The 16,378-nt window shown below is 43.6% G+C and overlaps 1 protein-coding gene across 2 annotated transcripts in view; it reads right to left on the reverse strand.

Moving 5' to 3' along the window:
• The window catches only part of LOC121620490 (myosin-9-like), a 30,700-nt gene extending 14,580 nt beyond the window's left edge, over positions 1 to 16,120 (reverse strand). Inside the window, exons 1-6 of one of the 2 annotated variants that reach the window (XM_041956539.1) lie at positions 15,897 to 16,120; positions 5,101 to 5,432; positions 3,018 to 3,174; positions 1,834 to 1,861; positions 1,595 to 1,688; positions 854 to 874 (exon numbers count right to left, since the gene is read on the reverse strand). In XM_041956539.1, coding sequence (XP_041812473.1) covers positions 854 to 874; positions 1,595 to 1,688; positions 1,834 to 1,861; positions 3,018 to 3,174; positions 5,101 to 5,427 — 627 coding nt within the window. In that variant the 5' untranslated portion in view covers positions 5,428 to 5,432; positions 15,897 to 16,120. The remainder of the gene's footprint in view (positions 1 to 853; positions 875 to 1,594; positions 1,689 to 1,833; positions 1,862 to 3,017; positions 3,175 to 5,100; positions 5,433 to 15,896) is intronic. The other variant, XM_041956540.1, reaches the window with a different exon arrangement.
• Between the last annotated feature and the right edge of the window lie 258 nt (positions 16,121 to 16,378).

The raw sequence follows: 16,378 nt of genomic DNA on the forward strand, positions 1-16,378 counted from the left end.
ATACTGGCCTTCAGCGATGTTTCTGCCCCTATACAGCACACACCGTGTGTATTACAATATGAAGTCACAGGCCTATTTATATACCGATTTGTCTGACGATCACACATATCAATCCAGCAAAAACATGGAATGACATCAGCTAAAATACAAAATCTACCACTGTGCTGATTCATTTGTATACCACATATTACATGTTGACATTTGAAAAGGCATAAGAATTCAAAGCAATGACATGTAATGTACAAATGTTTGTCAGAGGTCTGTGAACTGATGGTTTCATTTCAAACCGAACAGCAAATCTGACTCTGGACTATTGTTCTTTCACTGACTCTATGTGTAGGGCCATTGTACAACATCTATAACCTCTGTGTGTCTGTCCAGAGCGTATTGAACATGATGTTGGCATCTGTACACTATGAGCACACTCACTGCACAAGCACATTTTTAATGCAAAAAGAGAAAAGCACAGTAAAACTTTGGACTCAGGCACGTAGTAGCAATACAAAAAATGAAAAATTCAACCAGACAAGTATAGAAAAACATCTATCATACAAGAAACATTGCTGTGTTTTTCAGCAAAGACCCCTCCCTCTTATCCTACCATTGTCTGGCTGAATTTTTCACAGGAACACATACAGCTGCCACTGATCTGCAAACAAACTTCCTCCCTACTTCCTATTGGCTGGCAAGACATGTCACCTCTGCCCTTAATGCAAAGTGACTCTCACAACAGTGTACTCGAGCGAGGGGAAAGGGAGGGAGGATGAGGGGTGAGGACGGGGGGTGGAGGAGGAAGGTGATGACAGAAGCAGGTGGGGGAGGAAGAGTGAATGGAGGGTGGGAGTTAACTCACATGTGACAGGACCGAGCTGTTCTGTTGATGGGAAGAGAGAAATACAACAACCTCAAAAAGGGATGATAGATGTGGTTCTCATCAAACCCCACTGTGTCGCATCTATCATTAAGCTGGCAGGCCAGATAACAGGAGTGCAGGTTTTCCAGCAGTCTGACGTAATGCTTGACTGCTTAATGGTAGGTTTTATTTCTCATGAGGACATGCAGTAAAATCAGCAACACTGAATACATCACAGATGAAGTAAGGGCTCCGTTCTATGCAGGATGCCAGAGCAACAGAAGCCTTTCAAACTGCACTACTGTTTGCAGGGCTGTTATCTTGACTGCCACCCCTTTTCCTTTGATGGCAACTCTTTTTTTGCGGCAGCTGCACCACAGAGGAACTTGTCTACTGCAGAAAATATGCCATTTGAAAACAATACGATGATGGATTAACAATCATGAACACAATCAAGGGCACATACATACATACACACACACACACACACACACACTGATACATGTCAGTTTCAATGAAATAGAAGGACAGGGAAATGTTGATCCTGCAAGAAAAAAAGCACTGGAGGAATTAGGCATTGTGTCTTCCTTGAAAATGAGTCAAATAAAGAGTAAAAGCAGGGAGTGAAGTGAGAGATGTAGGTAGGAAGTATAAAGATAAAAGACATGACTTGGAGGATGTAAAAGAATAATGGGAGGGAGGCTTGAAGGATGGACTGTGTGGATGAGAGGCAGGACTGACCTGATCTTTCTTGGTCTTGTGAGAGGAGGCCACGTGAGCCAGATACTGGATCACCTTCTTGGTGTTCTCTGTCTTACCAGCACCAGATTCTCCTCTACAAGACAAAGGGAGAAAAATGCAAAGTCAAAGGATTCAGAGAAGGATGTTCTAAAACTCAGGAGAGAGACAGAATAAAAATAATGGAAACACTATGAATTGCAATGTGTTTTGTCATGTCTATGTGTGGATTTGTAACTCACGTGCAAAGAATGGACTGGTCTTCACGGTCTGCAGAAAAGATGTAAAGTAATGTTGATTATGAAACAATGCTGCATATTCTAGTGAGCATATGTTATCACCACAGTGTGTAGAGCTTTTGTATGTGCAACAGGAAGTACATTGGCCACAGACAGGAAATCAATATCCGGCTTCCTGTGACTGGAAAGTGGTGGTGCTGCTGGGCTGCTGTGTAACTGATTAATTACCCATCACCTCCCATGTGATCTGAACATTTTATTAGAGCCAAACATGGAGAGAAAGAGCACCAATGGACAAAGGGGGGTTGCTTGGTGTGGTGTGCACAGGCCTGAAAACATATTTCCAAGCTAACAGAGTATATACAGGAGGTGGACTACAATACAATAGCCCTGCAGGAAAAAACAACTAGGGGTTTGTAATATTCACACAAAACTGCATATTCATATTCATATTCAGTAATATGGCATGCGTAAAAGCCTTAAGTTGATATATAATCACTGTAAACTATAATTTTAAAACTTTAATTGAGCCGCATTAGTCTCAAGAACAGAGATATTATGTGCTGAAGAAAAATAGGCATCTACTGCATTTTATTTTATTTTTTTACACATCCCTTGGATATCCTTCCAAAGAATGTGACAAATGACCTGTATATGAGGCACACGGGCCTCATTTTTTAAAATACAATCTTTCTTAACTAGAACTCGGAGCATAGGATTTTCTGAGACCAGTGGGGAAAGTAAATCATATGAAATGGTCTGCTGGCATCAAATTCAATATTCTGCAGCAACTGGTCCCTGCTGTCTTCCACTTGAAGGCCCAAACTCCATGTACAAGCTACTCTCATGCACTTCATTTACATTCTTAGGGAGCGTACTAATACAAATAAACTGCCAGTATTACAGTATGCATGCCGACAACCTAGTCTCTTAGGAACCTTATAGTTTATAGCTCTGTGTGGTACCACTCGAGCACAGTAGCTTCATTGACAATGAAATCTTAAAGGGACCCGTATTACAAGCTTGGGGATGCTAAAATAACTCTGGTAAAAGTTTAAATCAAAGCAAAAAAAACAAAACAAACAAACATCATGTATGCAGGCCAGCAGACTTTTAGACGTACATTTCACCTCATTATTTACTTCTAATGTTCTCCTGCAATACTAACGGCGTAGGTAGGGACTTACCCTGCATCATGCTTCTGTAGGATGTGTCAGTAATGGCGTAGATGTGAGGTGGCATTTCATGCCTCTTCTTGCCCTTGTACATATCAACAATCTCTTCTGAGTAGATTGGCAGGTTCTTGTAGGGGTTTATGACAACACAGAAGAGACCGGAGTATGTCTGTGGAACGGATAGAAGCGGTATTTAAAATGCTGCACTTGAATATGGAAAAAGTCTGCAGTTCAGAATCAGGATTGTGGACTGGGACACTGGTCATTTGCTCATGTGAAGTGAATCCTATAAAATCTGCTTCTCAATAACAGAAGTTAGAAGGTCTTCACCATCCCCCACCAACACTGAGCTCAAAGTTTCTCAAGAGCCGTGATCAGTTAACCCTCCTATATTATGCAATCTCAACCCCGCCCTGCTGCAAGTTTAAACTGATGATTGACCTTGGCATTGTAAAACTACAGCCACTTGACAGTTTAGGGCAGATCTACATGACAGATTTATCTTTTCTGCTTTTTTGGCCAACATTAAAACTCTCCTCCAATCCTGTCTATAACCTCCACTATATCACTTCTTTTGTTTATCTGGACCTTTCTCCGCCTTCCATAACTTCTGATTTTTCTATGTTTTGCATTCCTGTGCCGCCCTCCCAACATCTCTCTACCAGGCATATCTCCCTCTGTTGTGCACCAGCTCTCCCTTGAGACACAGTCAACATAATGACTACAGAGCCTGGAGGCACTCAAACCAACCGTAGCCTGGATCTCTGGAAGGAGCGAGGGAGGGGTTTGACTGTGTTGATGTGACCGGGTCACACCACAGAGCCAAAGAGACAAAATCACTCCCAGCCCAGCACAAGGGGATAACTGACATTAATTATGGCGGCAGTAATAGCAGTTACAACACCATTTACATTCCATGTCCATCTATGCAAAGACTGGACCCTGAAGCCCCTCCCTTCCCTAACTCTTTCTTCACATCTCTCATACTCTTGACTGCATTGTTCCCTGCAGCTTCCTGTTTACAAGATAACTCCAAACACAGAGAGAGGGGAGAAAGCAAACAAGACCAGAGAGACAGAGGGGAAGAGAGTGCAGGAAAAGATAGCTTTTCCATAAGTACAAGTATGGGAGCATGTTCACGGACTGCACACTTTCTTTACTGTGGCAATTTGCGCACAGTGGGTTGTCTTAAACAATGGAGTTTAATGAGATAATTAGGAGGTTAGACAGGGAGATAAATTGGTTTGGAGACTGGCCATGGCAGATTGTGTTCTAGAAGCCACTGGGAATTTCATAACAATTAAAAAGGAAAATGCTTTAAACCACGCCGATGAGACCATTACCCTGATAATTGTTTGGTGGACAACATTTGAAATTGTAACAAAAAGTCCAAAGAAATGTCTTGGGAAAAATCATGAGACTGTATAAAAGTAGTGGACAGAGCCACTATGACGTCACCCACTGGATTGTGGACTACTATTCTGACGCCTCGAATTTGGCATTATGGCCATAACGACTTGTTTTTTTGGAGCCAGAAGCGACCATATCTGGATGAGAGGGTGGAGCTGGATACATATTGGTGTGGCTCTATCCCTGGTTGGATTTGACTGAGAATGCAAAGTGGTAGTGACTTGTCAATCACAAGGTAGCCACACCCTAAATCATACCCTGCTTTATGGTGTATTTTACTCTAAACTGGGCCATAATGTACAAAATGAAGAGGATGTTGTGTTGAAGACTTATATACATATATATATAGTCAACTTCTTATTTTGTATTTTCTGTTGCTTTTGCAATTTCTATTGCTGCTCACTGTAACACCCAAACGTCCTCTCCTGGGGATTAATAAAGTTTATCTTATCTTAAGTTTGAAGTAGGGCCATTTTCTCATAAACTTTCTTTCTTTTTACAACCAGTGAAGTAGCTCCCTGCTGGCTATTAGAAAGAGTGCAGATTTAAGGCATTTCGCATTGGCTTCACCATGGCCATGAAAGTAACTAAATTTAACTCCAATACATTTCAGCAAAATGGGACACTTCGTATTAATTGGTGCTTTGTTAAAGTTATTTTGCATATATTACTGCATCGTACTCACATATATGAGACCAGAGTAGTATCTCTCCTTCAGGTTGTGCAGCACAGAGGCCTCGTTCAGGCAGGTGAGCTCGGCCATGTCCTCGACCTTGCTGAACTTGGGCGGGTTCATCTTCTGGATGTCATCCTTGTTCACCCTGATCTTCTTCCCAGAGTCTGCCAGCTCGACCACGCACTCGTCGCCGCGCTCCTCCTTCACAGAGCCGGCCTCGAACCCCAGGCGCTCTGAGGGCACCCATACCAGCTTCTTAGTGGCCCAGTCAGCCTGTGCCAGTGGGTTGTTGACCAGATTGCGGTCCACGTACAGGAACTTGTCTGCGGCAGACATGGTAGCTGTTTAGGAGAGAGAGGGGAAAGAGACAGAGCATTTGGGGTTAGTGCTGGGAAATTGGGGGGGGGGGGGGGGGGGGGGGGGGGGGTCAGAAAGCCAGACATCAAATATAAACAGCTAACTCAGATTATCATTTAGATGTTTGTTATCCTGCATCACACTAAAATTAATTATATATATGAATGACTTCAACAGAAAAAAAATAGTTTCGTTTACAGGACAAGACCTTTGGTACCCTTCCTTCTTCACATGCAATCGCTGAGGAATGCAAAGGTCACCACTGATGGGATGTACAACAGGAAGCGCCTGCTCCACTTAGGTCGGGTCGACATAAAACACAACTATGTCAAACAAGGCTCCATGTTACTTCTTTGCTAACTGCTCTGAGTGTTTAATCAAATTTCCAGCTGCTGGACCATCCGGGTGTTGGAGAAACATTTGTCCAAGATTAAAGAGATTTAAGTTCATCTCCCAGCAGAGGTGCCTCCAGTGTGGCTGAGTGCTCCAACACTGTCTGTTTGCTGGTGGGGCGACTGCAAGTGTGTCTTTGTTGCTGTCCTGCTGGTTGGTGACAGTGTCTGTTCAGAAGTGGGAGGAGGGGAGCTGACTGGGGAGAGATAGCGTAAACCGCCCCATGATTTATGGTCGTTATCAACCAAATAGCTACAAGAATTAAACCCGGTAACTAAATCAGGAAACAAAAGTCTCTTTGGTCCACTTTATGGTTCCCCTGAAGCAGGAAATCAAAGCAAGGACACAGGATTGTTTGTTTTATTTTTTAATGCAACACCACAGAGTCATCACCTTCTTTGTAATTTACTGTTTCTAGCATTCTCAAAGTAGTGATGATGTGTTGAGTGCTTCTTGGCTACGTTTGATATAGTAAAGAGTACATAAAGTTCAAGTTTTATTTCTCTACATAGCCCATTGTCAAAGGTTTCTACAGTGGAAATGAGCCACTGGCGACTTGCAGGCCAAAAATAGAAGTTGGTAGCTAACTGACAAACAAGCTTCTACGAGAAAGTCAACATGTGCTGCCCATTTTCTATAATTTACAAAGAGGATTGTCTTCCAATAATTTGTTTCTCAATGTCATGCTGTGAGAAGTGACTTGCTATGAAATAAACAAATGGTTGACATTAAATGCCGTGTGCAGAAGTTTCATATCAGACATGAATTTTTACAGGCATTTGGAAGACAAGCTCTGCACAAGATGTTCTTGCTGTATTACACCCCAGGAATATCTTGTTGACAAGTAGGGCTGCGTTTAACCCATATAGAAAGTGACTAGACAAGTATTACCAGTATCAAGGTGAGAAGAGAAAGCTTTGAGTCAACCCGCCCACTACAGCAAGTGCAGAGAGACTCTAGGCAACTGACTTTATATGATGTGCTTTCACTGACACGGGGGCACCAGACTTTACCACCTCAATCATCATTCCAGCACAGCAGGAGCATGACACCGTTTTCCCAGCACCAGCAGGGTCATTAGCCAGTCTCCATGTTCCCTATTGCTTGTATGCATATGATGTGTTTCTCATATGCAAAATCACAGCAGAGGTCATCTTCGGCAAAGTCTTATCAGCATGTCTGGAATATTAGATTATAAGATTATAGATTATAAGTGCTCCTAATGTCCAGGAGAGAATTATCGCACTGCAATATTGGAAGATATTACATACAAACCTTGTATGTACCATTCTTAATGACATCTTATTTCAGTAGATCAACTTTGATGGGACTTCACTGCTCAAACATGGTCTCTCTAAATTGACAAATACATGTAGGCCTGGCCGATTTACTACTGCTCTAGCTCTACTTCTGATATTGTTCTAACATGGTTAAAATTCCATCAAATATGCTTTTGACAAAGTGAAAACCATCTCTGCAGCAGTCCTAAACTGTAGTGAAAAAAGTGACAGACCCTCGAGAAGAAAAGTTTAACAGGGTCATGTCGGTCCAGTCTGTTCCAGCACATTAACCCCGATCTGTGAGAAAGAAAGCGGAGGGAGAGCCGTTCTTCTCATGACCCTTGCCTCCCTCCACCACCACTCTGTCAGGCTGCGCTACAGCTGACGTCCATCACTACCCAAACCCGCCTCCAAATTCATCTCTTGTGTACAGACCCCATCCTATAACAGAACATGGGGGCAAATTAGTCCTACTATACCTCTCAGCTGGCTCCACTCTCCCTCCTCGGCCTTCAGACACCCTCCTCTCCCTCTCCAGAGCCCTAACAGCCCACCCTCCCTTTCTGTTTATCCAGTTTTTTCAGGGTCACATTCCTCCCATACTCACCCTTTATCAGGGAGAGACAGCGAGCAAAGGCATTCCACAAATTTCTGTCCTCTATGCCCCCCCCCCCCCCCCTTCAGCTCTCTCAGACCTATTCTCTGGCTTTCTTTCCTCTTTTTGCCCTCGCCTTATTCTCATCACATCAGCAGGTCATGTGTGCCTTCAGGGTTTTCATCAATGAGGGGACAGCAGCATCAGCTCAGACTGGCAGCACACTCGTAGCTGCATAGATGGAACAGACCTGAGCACCCTCAGTCCCTTTGTGCGTGTGTTTGAGCATGTTCCCATGCTGCATTAACATTCACTTGACCATTATTCACTCCAGTACATTTCAAACAGCTGGCCCCACACAGGGTAGAATATGAGCCATGACTGATTATAATCCCTGTAGCTTTGTTGTCTGGCAAAAACAAGAAGTGAAACAGAACAGGCTGAAAACGCCCAAAGCTCTGGTGTTCCTTTAGTCTGCTATGTTTTACAGTTCTAACCAAGGTAAAGGGAGATCTGTTGGCCACCATGAAAACACATCTTAAAACACTTCTAACTACAGACACCACTTGTTGCTTAAGCATGTATGTCTTAAAAATTGACTCATTAATATCAGTAATTGTAAACAAAAGACCATTCACAAGAGACTACAGTTTAGAAGTTTTTGAGACTGAAACTTCTGCTAGAAAAATGACTTTCATGATTACCAAAGCAGTTGTCCATTAATTCCTGACGATCAACTAAGCTCTAATTTGGACATTATTTATTGTCTACTCTGCTGACGTCAGCCTCAGCCTGACTCACATGCTTGCCACAGATAACTCAGTGACACACTTCAAACTGCCTCTCCAGAGAGTGGCATGAGGACTAAAATACTCCAACAGCTATTCTAGTTCGACGAGTGCTGTTCTATATTGAAAGTAGAAAGAAGAGGAGGGGAGAAAGAAGTCCCACCAGACAGCTTGACAGAGGCCTTTCCTTGTGGAGGCCAACAGTTATCATAAGCCATGGATGTTGACTTGACTTTGAGATGAAACGTTGTATATTAACACTCATCACGCACCCCCCCTGCTCTGAGTTGGCTTAGCTTCCTGCTGCCACCCTGCCAAGTCCTCCATAATCCTGTAAGGCATCTCTGATTCCTTGTCACTTTGCAACATCGCTCAGCTGTGAAAGCATTCACTATCTATTCTCTTCAAACCCATTTACAGTGAGATTAGCTAGTCTAGATATTCATAACAAGGATTACTCTTTAATTGAATACACGGCAACAGGCAGAACACACAGTCACCTCGAAACCAACCCTTGGCAAAAATCCCTGAACTTGACCAAAATACCATTTAAGGATTATATTTGAAAAATCTGTGAATGAAAACATGTGTCCTGTCAAAGCAGCAGCCTGCCTCGAAGAGGAAGAGGAACTAAAAAATAAATAAGAACAGAGAGCAGTTTTAGAAACCGGCCTCATCACAGAGACCAGAATGTAGTAGCCAGGACTTGAGAAAGAGGCGGAGGACAAATGAGGAGAGGAGAGGAAAAGGAAAGAGCTACAGAGCGTCCTTTTCAGTCCCGGTTGTCCCGTTTAGAAAGCAGGTCAGCCTTGGTCTTTATAGAACTGAGGCCATCCATCCATCAGTCAGACTGCCTCTCATTCCTTTCCACCTCACTGACTCTCCCGGAGTTACTGTAAAAACCAGGAGTCGTGACAACCTTTACCACAGCATGACCATGTACAGTCAAATCCTCCTGCTCCAGCTAAGAGGAACCAATAAACCAGCTGTGCTGTGTTGACCGCCCCATTGACAGGAATATTAATAGAATGAAAGCAAGGTCAATAACGCTGTACTCCCACCAAGCGCATCCCACCACAACATCCCAGCTAGCTATAACCAAGCCAAATCTCCCCCATCCTCAGGTGTCCTGCTCATGCTGAGGATTTTCTTTTACGCTGTTGTCGCTCACTGTCTGTTTTGCTTCAGCTGTTTATATTACTCTTTCCAACAAATACTCCAATCTCAGTTTCTAGTGTTAGTCACTTCTGCATCTTGGCTTTACCACTTTCACCTCCTTCACAGTCCAATGACGTACTGACTGAGGGGACACTCTCATGAAGGTGAGAGTAGGTGCCAGACAGGGACTGGAAGGGGAGTCAGTTAAAATTTCTTATGGGCTCACACATTGGCTCCCCCCATCACCCTCCTTCCCTGAATGTAGGAAGGGTGGGGCAAGGAGGAGAGAGAGGAGGAAAGAGGAAATGACAAACCGAGAAAACTATTTTCCCATTTGTGGAACTTGGTGTGCGTTAGTCTTTCAAAGAGGAGGGAAGGTGGCGTTTTCTTGAGCACATGCTGAGTGGCTCTGTGGACCGAGGAGTAAATTAAGCCCTTGCTGGAAAATACCCGCACTGCATGACAGATCTACAACACTTTCCACATTACTTTTCACATTCCTGCCACAACCAGGATCCAATTTCACTTGCAACTATAAGCTGGCCAATGCCATCTACCATGTACAACTAGAGGCCCCTGCTAGGTCTTACTGAAGCCCTCAGTCATCGCCACATCATCTACATCAGTGGTTTTTTGTCTGATGTTTAACCGTGTACATAATCTGTTTTACATATTTCAACCATTTGTCCCAGGGTAATCAGAAGATAGACCAACTTAACAATTAAGCTAAATAACAGGGAGGGCAAATAATTGGAAACAGGGTCTGATAAGCACACCACTTTCAGGGTCACAGAACAAATTCCACAACTATCATTCAAACAGCTATCTGATTACACCATTGAATGCACAGCTGACTGGTTATTTGACTTAACAGAACAGATACGGCACTATACCAGTTTGCCCTTTTACTAAACAGCCTGGCAGTATTGACCATTAGATAAATGGATAGCTGGTTACGTAAGCCTTTTAACAGACAGTGAAAGAATGCAGAGGGGAGTTAAGATACACATTTTAGCTTGTCAGCATCACTTTCTGTGGAATGCTGCGCTGGCATGGTAAATCTTTTAATTCAGACAGACTCAGTGAAAAAAATATGCCATTACTACTTAACTTCTACACCTGCGTTCTCATTATATTCATCCTTTGTTCTCATATCATCCATCTTATCACCGGACAGAACTCCACGCTTCATCGTTTTGGATTATCGTGTGGCTCCTTTCAGCCATATCACTTGTTATCGCTGCCGAGGGCGCTCCCTTTGAGTCACTCACAGACGATACAAGGCTATCACATTTTAACAATCATCTCATCAAACAATGCATTCAAAGACCTCGGAGAACCACATGCTAGTTTGATAACCTGGACATCTGGTGTGTAATACAATTCGGACTGACATGAGAAATAAATGTCCAACAGGAGACAGACGGTAGACCCATTACGTAGCATGTTTCAAAGTTCACAGTGCGAAAGGGAGTTGAAAGTGTCTGTGGTGAGGAGTGTGTTGCACAATCTCTGAGGTCCTAGCCACTTCTCTATGGAGTCACACACCAGACACACCAGGTGTGCAAATCACACACACCCAGCCATGGACAAAGTCTATTTTGTGACATGTACAGTAACACAGCTGTGCTTCACCACAATCACAGATAATCTCTGTTCTGTTTTAGGGTTATTATGTGATGTCTCTCAGCTTCTAAATAAGTGGATGGATTTACTTTATATTTGCATAACCTGTATTTACGCCAGTGAGTCAAATGTTTCGCAAAGTGTGACAAACATCAGTTAAAAGTCTGTCACCTAGAACACCCTTACAAAAACCCTTCTCTACGAGGAAGTTGCATAGGGAACTAGAGAGCCAGATACTATCACCTAAACAATAAACCGGCACGGAGAGGGCTAGACTGTAGGTCAGCAATCTCTGAACGAGTCGCACCTTATCATTTAGGCCCCAAAACCGAAAGGAGTATTATCTACTCAGCCACAAGTAATAATTGCAGCAGGCGTGGCATCTCAACAAGTCTTTTCTGAATGTAGTCCAAGTCAGTGCGTAACCATTTCCTGGTATTGTTCAGTTCTATTGAAACCTTACAGGTGCGTGCTGTGAGGGGGAGAATGGAGGAAAGGATGGGGTTGTGGCAAAAAAAAAAAAAAAAAAAAACACAAGAAGGGGAAAGGAGGGGAATGGACAAGAAACAGGGATTGCCAGGAAAGGTCTGATGAAAATACTGGCACAACGAGGAAGCGTAAGAAATAAACAGCAGTGAAAGGAAACAGGAAACCTGCAGCAGACACTACTTCAGATATGCAGTATCCTTGCGCCCAGTCAGTTCAACTACTCTGACTGAGGCAACTAATTATGCTGTTCATGTCAACCAGAAGAAATATACTTGGGCAGAACAAAAATAGACGAGACATTCAAAAAAAAAAGTTTGAAAGAAGAGAATTAAAGGGCTACATTAGTGATATATGGCACAACACACAGACAGCACATACAGCGTGTGCAAGCTGAAGTCTGTTGTGTTGATTCTGTCTGCAGCACAAGCTTTCTGAAATTAAAAAAAACACATCATATCAAGTCATTTTCTGGGTCCACAAGTGAATTAAATCCAGTGCTGACTTTGAGCATAACTACACACTGAGAAATGGCATGATCAGCTGTGCCATGGTTAATGCAATCTTAACAGTCTCCGCCCCGACTGCACTGTTTTGCCTGCATGAATGAATATCAGCTGACTGCGTAGGAAACTAGGATAAGCAGGACACTTTAGTGCCCTGCCAATCATCAACAACATGTTACTAGTGTCAAGTATGACTAGAAAATGTTTGAGTAACGTGCTCAAAAAAGAAAACCGCCACAGTCCAGCCCACAGCCTCCTTGCCAACTCTCCAGATATGTAAAAAAATGACCAGCAACTAATCGATTATCAAAATAGTCACTGATTAATTTTCTTTAAAATCAACTAATCCTTTCAGCTCTAGCTCAAATACACCAGTTGTTTGGAGCTTTTTTAGCCTGGGTTATCATGCGTTTCTCTGCTCTGACACTCTGCGTTAAGGGATAATTGAGCCTATGAATGCAGTTAGGTCACACACAACAGATAAGAGATTAGAAATACCTCACATTTGTTAAAAGAGCTGTGAGGCTTCATACCAGAAGACAACCATGGGTTGCACTGTGCCAAACTGTGTCACACTGCCCTCCCCACGCTGCATTTGCAACAAAAGCAAGGGGCCTGCAAGTAATCTGTCTCAGCCAAGACGACCTTCCTTCAATGAAATCCAAACATCCACGGGCATGTTCACTCACACTATTGTTTTGAGAAGGCTGAACAGCCATGACAGCAGCTCCCTGTTCACGTTTTAAGATGTCTGTGCGTAATTTTGTCTACCCTACAGTACATAACTCTCCCAGGGGGCCGTGAGTACGGACATTACTGACACAAGAATGATGGAATGTAACGATCTCTGCAGGGGGCTCCATAACAACACTGAAACTGGCAATAAGTGAGAAGAACTGGCCTCCAGAGAAGCTGTTGCACAATGCATTCCCAGATTTAAATCATGACTCATGCAATAAGAGGATATGACACACCACATGTCAACCATTGTGTCCCCTTTAAGGTAAGGTATGTGTTGATATGCGTTTGTCAAGCAACACCACAAATGACTGGGACTGCTCAATGAAAGAGTGTAGGTGCATCTTCCGGAGAAACATCACCATGAGAGATGACTTTGATCAAACAAGACAGACACACGCACTCCAACTACTGTAATTACTATTTCAACATGAACCACCATTTGCACAATCACTTCCACGCCTGAGTATCAAAATGTTATTAATGTGGTAAAATCACACTGTGGTTACATGGCTTCTTGGCAGAATAGAAGTGTATGGTTCTGATTACTACAAATGAGAGTTAAGAGGTGCTGCTCTCACTCTCTCAGAGACCACAAACACTTTGTCCAATAAGAAGCGGGTTTGGCTGCAGGAATGCCAGAGTTGGGAAGGCTTCAATGCCCACTCTGACTTGAGGTTGGGTTGATGCATAATTCCTTTGCAAACACTCAGCAATACAACTTGCATACTCAAAATCAGTCGAGCATGCGAGCATACCACAGTCTGTTTGCTCCTCAGAGTGCAAACACAACGATGTGCCATCTAACAGAGCAAACAGGAATTGTACTGACAGAGCACAACGCTGATGACACAGCATAGATGGGCCAGATGAGAATGTGACACTTCAAAGACCTGAGGAACATTTAAGATTGTAAAAAAAAAAAAAAAACTAGGTCTGAGATTGGCCATTGGGAATGAAAATATCAAGTGTGTTGCTGTAATATGTGCCATTGTATTTGGCTAAACGAATCAAAGTTAGTTTCCTGTGAGCATTCATGTACTGCCTGCAAACTGAACAAAATTTCAGTGGAGCTAGTTAATCTGAGAAAACACTTACAATAATCAGAAGACGTTCTTTTGCCTAGAGGCCTTTCATGATCCACATTCTTCACTCCAACGCTTTTAAACCATGTATAAAACTTTGAACTTATCAAAGTCAATATTTCATTTGTATTACCTTTGGACTTTCTGACACTGTCGTTCAGTTTATTCATATCATAATTTTACCATTACTGCTTGGTCTACTCTATACTGCATTAATTTATGCCTGTTCATCCTGGAAGAGGGATCCCTCCTCTGTTGCTCTCCCCCATGTTTCTTCCTTCTTTTCCCTTTTTTTTTTTGGAATTTTACTTCATATGAATCACAAGCCTCAAGACTGTCCTGTGTTTTATAGTTTGTGAAGCCCTTTGAGGCAAATTCTTGATTTGTGACTTTGGGCTATATAAATAAAATGTTCTTTACTTGGCTTGATATCGATACAGCCCATAAAATCACCATGGAAAACTCTCATGTAGCCTAGATGATGTTCATCACAGTGCACTGCACTGTAATTAGAAGACAAACCTGGTCATTTTCAGCTGGCGTTCTCGTGCATTTCAGGAATCATTCTGACTGAAATCAGGCTCATTGATGTAACAACCAGCGCCTATTCACCTCTGTAAAATGCTTTCTCCTGCTTCAGTCAGCAGTCTGATCTGACCTCGTCAAAACTGCACACCTTTGGCCTGAAGTAACTTACAAGCTTAACTTCTTTTGGAGGCACTTTCAGCTGAGGCGTTAAAAATGCCAAATCCTAAACATGCTACATTTTAAATAATCCCACTCTCTTAAATCCAACATTGTCCCATATGTTAATTCCCTCTCTTTAAAAAAGGAGATCATGTATCTCAAGAGACTCCATGGTGAATTATAATAAAATCCATACTGCAATTACAGATTCTTTCAAAGACTTTCAAAATATCCATCTTACTCTACCTCATCATTTCATGCATGTCTCCCATGAAGGGTGCTCATATAGAAAAGGTCGAAGGAAATCTCTAAAGATAATCTAGTGTGTGTGTGTCCTCCAGTGAAATAAATCACAGTCAAATGTATTCCTCGTTCGCTGGGGGCCCCCTGAACACCCCTTACGGTCCCCTGTATGTTGGCAGAGCATAAAGAGAGGAAGAGAGGCGGAGGGCGCACAGACGTACAGATGGCACGGTGCAGCGAGGCTGAGCCGCTCGCGGCGGAGAGGCACGGCGTGAACCGCTGACGTCATGCCGCCAGCCAGACATTAGCGGCCACACACGGCGCCTGTTTCTACACCCCGAAAAGTTCAACCCGACCCAAATTCCCCATACAGTCGCCGGTGTCCCGGACGGAGCCGGCGTGCGTGTGGTCTGAATCCACTTCCCTTTCATTTCCAGCCCACTTGAGCTCAAACTCTTCACCGGCCTTTTCTGCAACTCATTCAGGCGAATCACTTCCTGCCTCTGCCGTTACAGCTCTTAGCTTCCCGTCAACTGCCACAGGGCTGCTGCTGTTATTTGACGACTCGCGTCTCACATGTCGCACACATGTACGTGTACTGGAGTTTGGGAACGACATTTACATATACATACACACACAAGCTATGTGCTCGGGTGGTGTAAAGTTACAGAAACCTCGGATTAAATCTGTTAATGTGGTCTCACTCCACCCAGCGCGGTTGCTGAAGTTGCAGCAGTGAACTAGCAACCGCGCTTCCTGGTTCACTGCACTTGCTGGAGATTGAATGAGTTATAGAAAAAAAAGAGCACAGAGAGATAGAGAGAGAGCATGGCGGACAAAAGTGCTCAAGTTGGAGATATTACCTGCTTTTTGGGTGCGGGACGCCTTTCAGAGGGTGGCTAACAACAACCGGGTGGCTCAGTCACCGTCGCCGTGAATCAAACTTCTTTTCCCGTCGACAGCAGCTTTGCAGAGTTCAGGCTAAACTACAGCGCTCCCTTCCTCTCTCTCTCTCTCTTTCTCTACTTCAGTCTCTCTTTCTATATTTTTTTCTCTCCCGTTCTTCCTTCTGCCCTCCCTCCTCCACTGGCTGCTCACTGGCTCGCGTAATTTCACTCGGTGCGCAGGCAGCGGGGGCCGGGGCGCGGTCCAGGACGAGGCGGGCCCTAGCCCGTATGTGCCGCGCCTCTGGCCAATGGCGGCCGCCCTTTTCTAATCCACACACTTTGGGCCAATCATGTTATCCTAAAAGCGTGCAACACTGGAGGGGAGAGCAAATGGGCAGGGCGCAAAGAGTAGAAAAAACTGAACTTGAAAGAGTTAAGGGGAGGGAGGGGGTACAGAT

The sequence above is a fragment of the Chelmon rostratus genome, chromosome 17 (assembly GCF_017976325.1).
Source record: "Chelmon rostratus isolate fCheRos1 chromosome 17, fCheRos1.pri, whole genome shotgun sequence".
Taxonomy (NCBI): domain Eukaryota; kingdom Metazoa; phylum Chordata; class Actinopteri; order Chaetodontiformes; family Chaetodontidae; genus Chelmon; species Chelmon rostratus.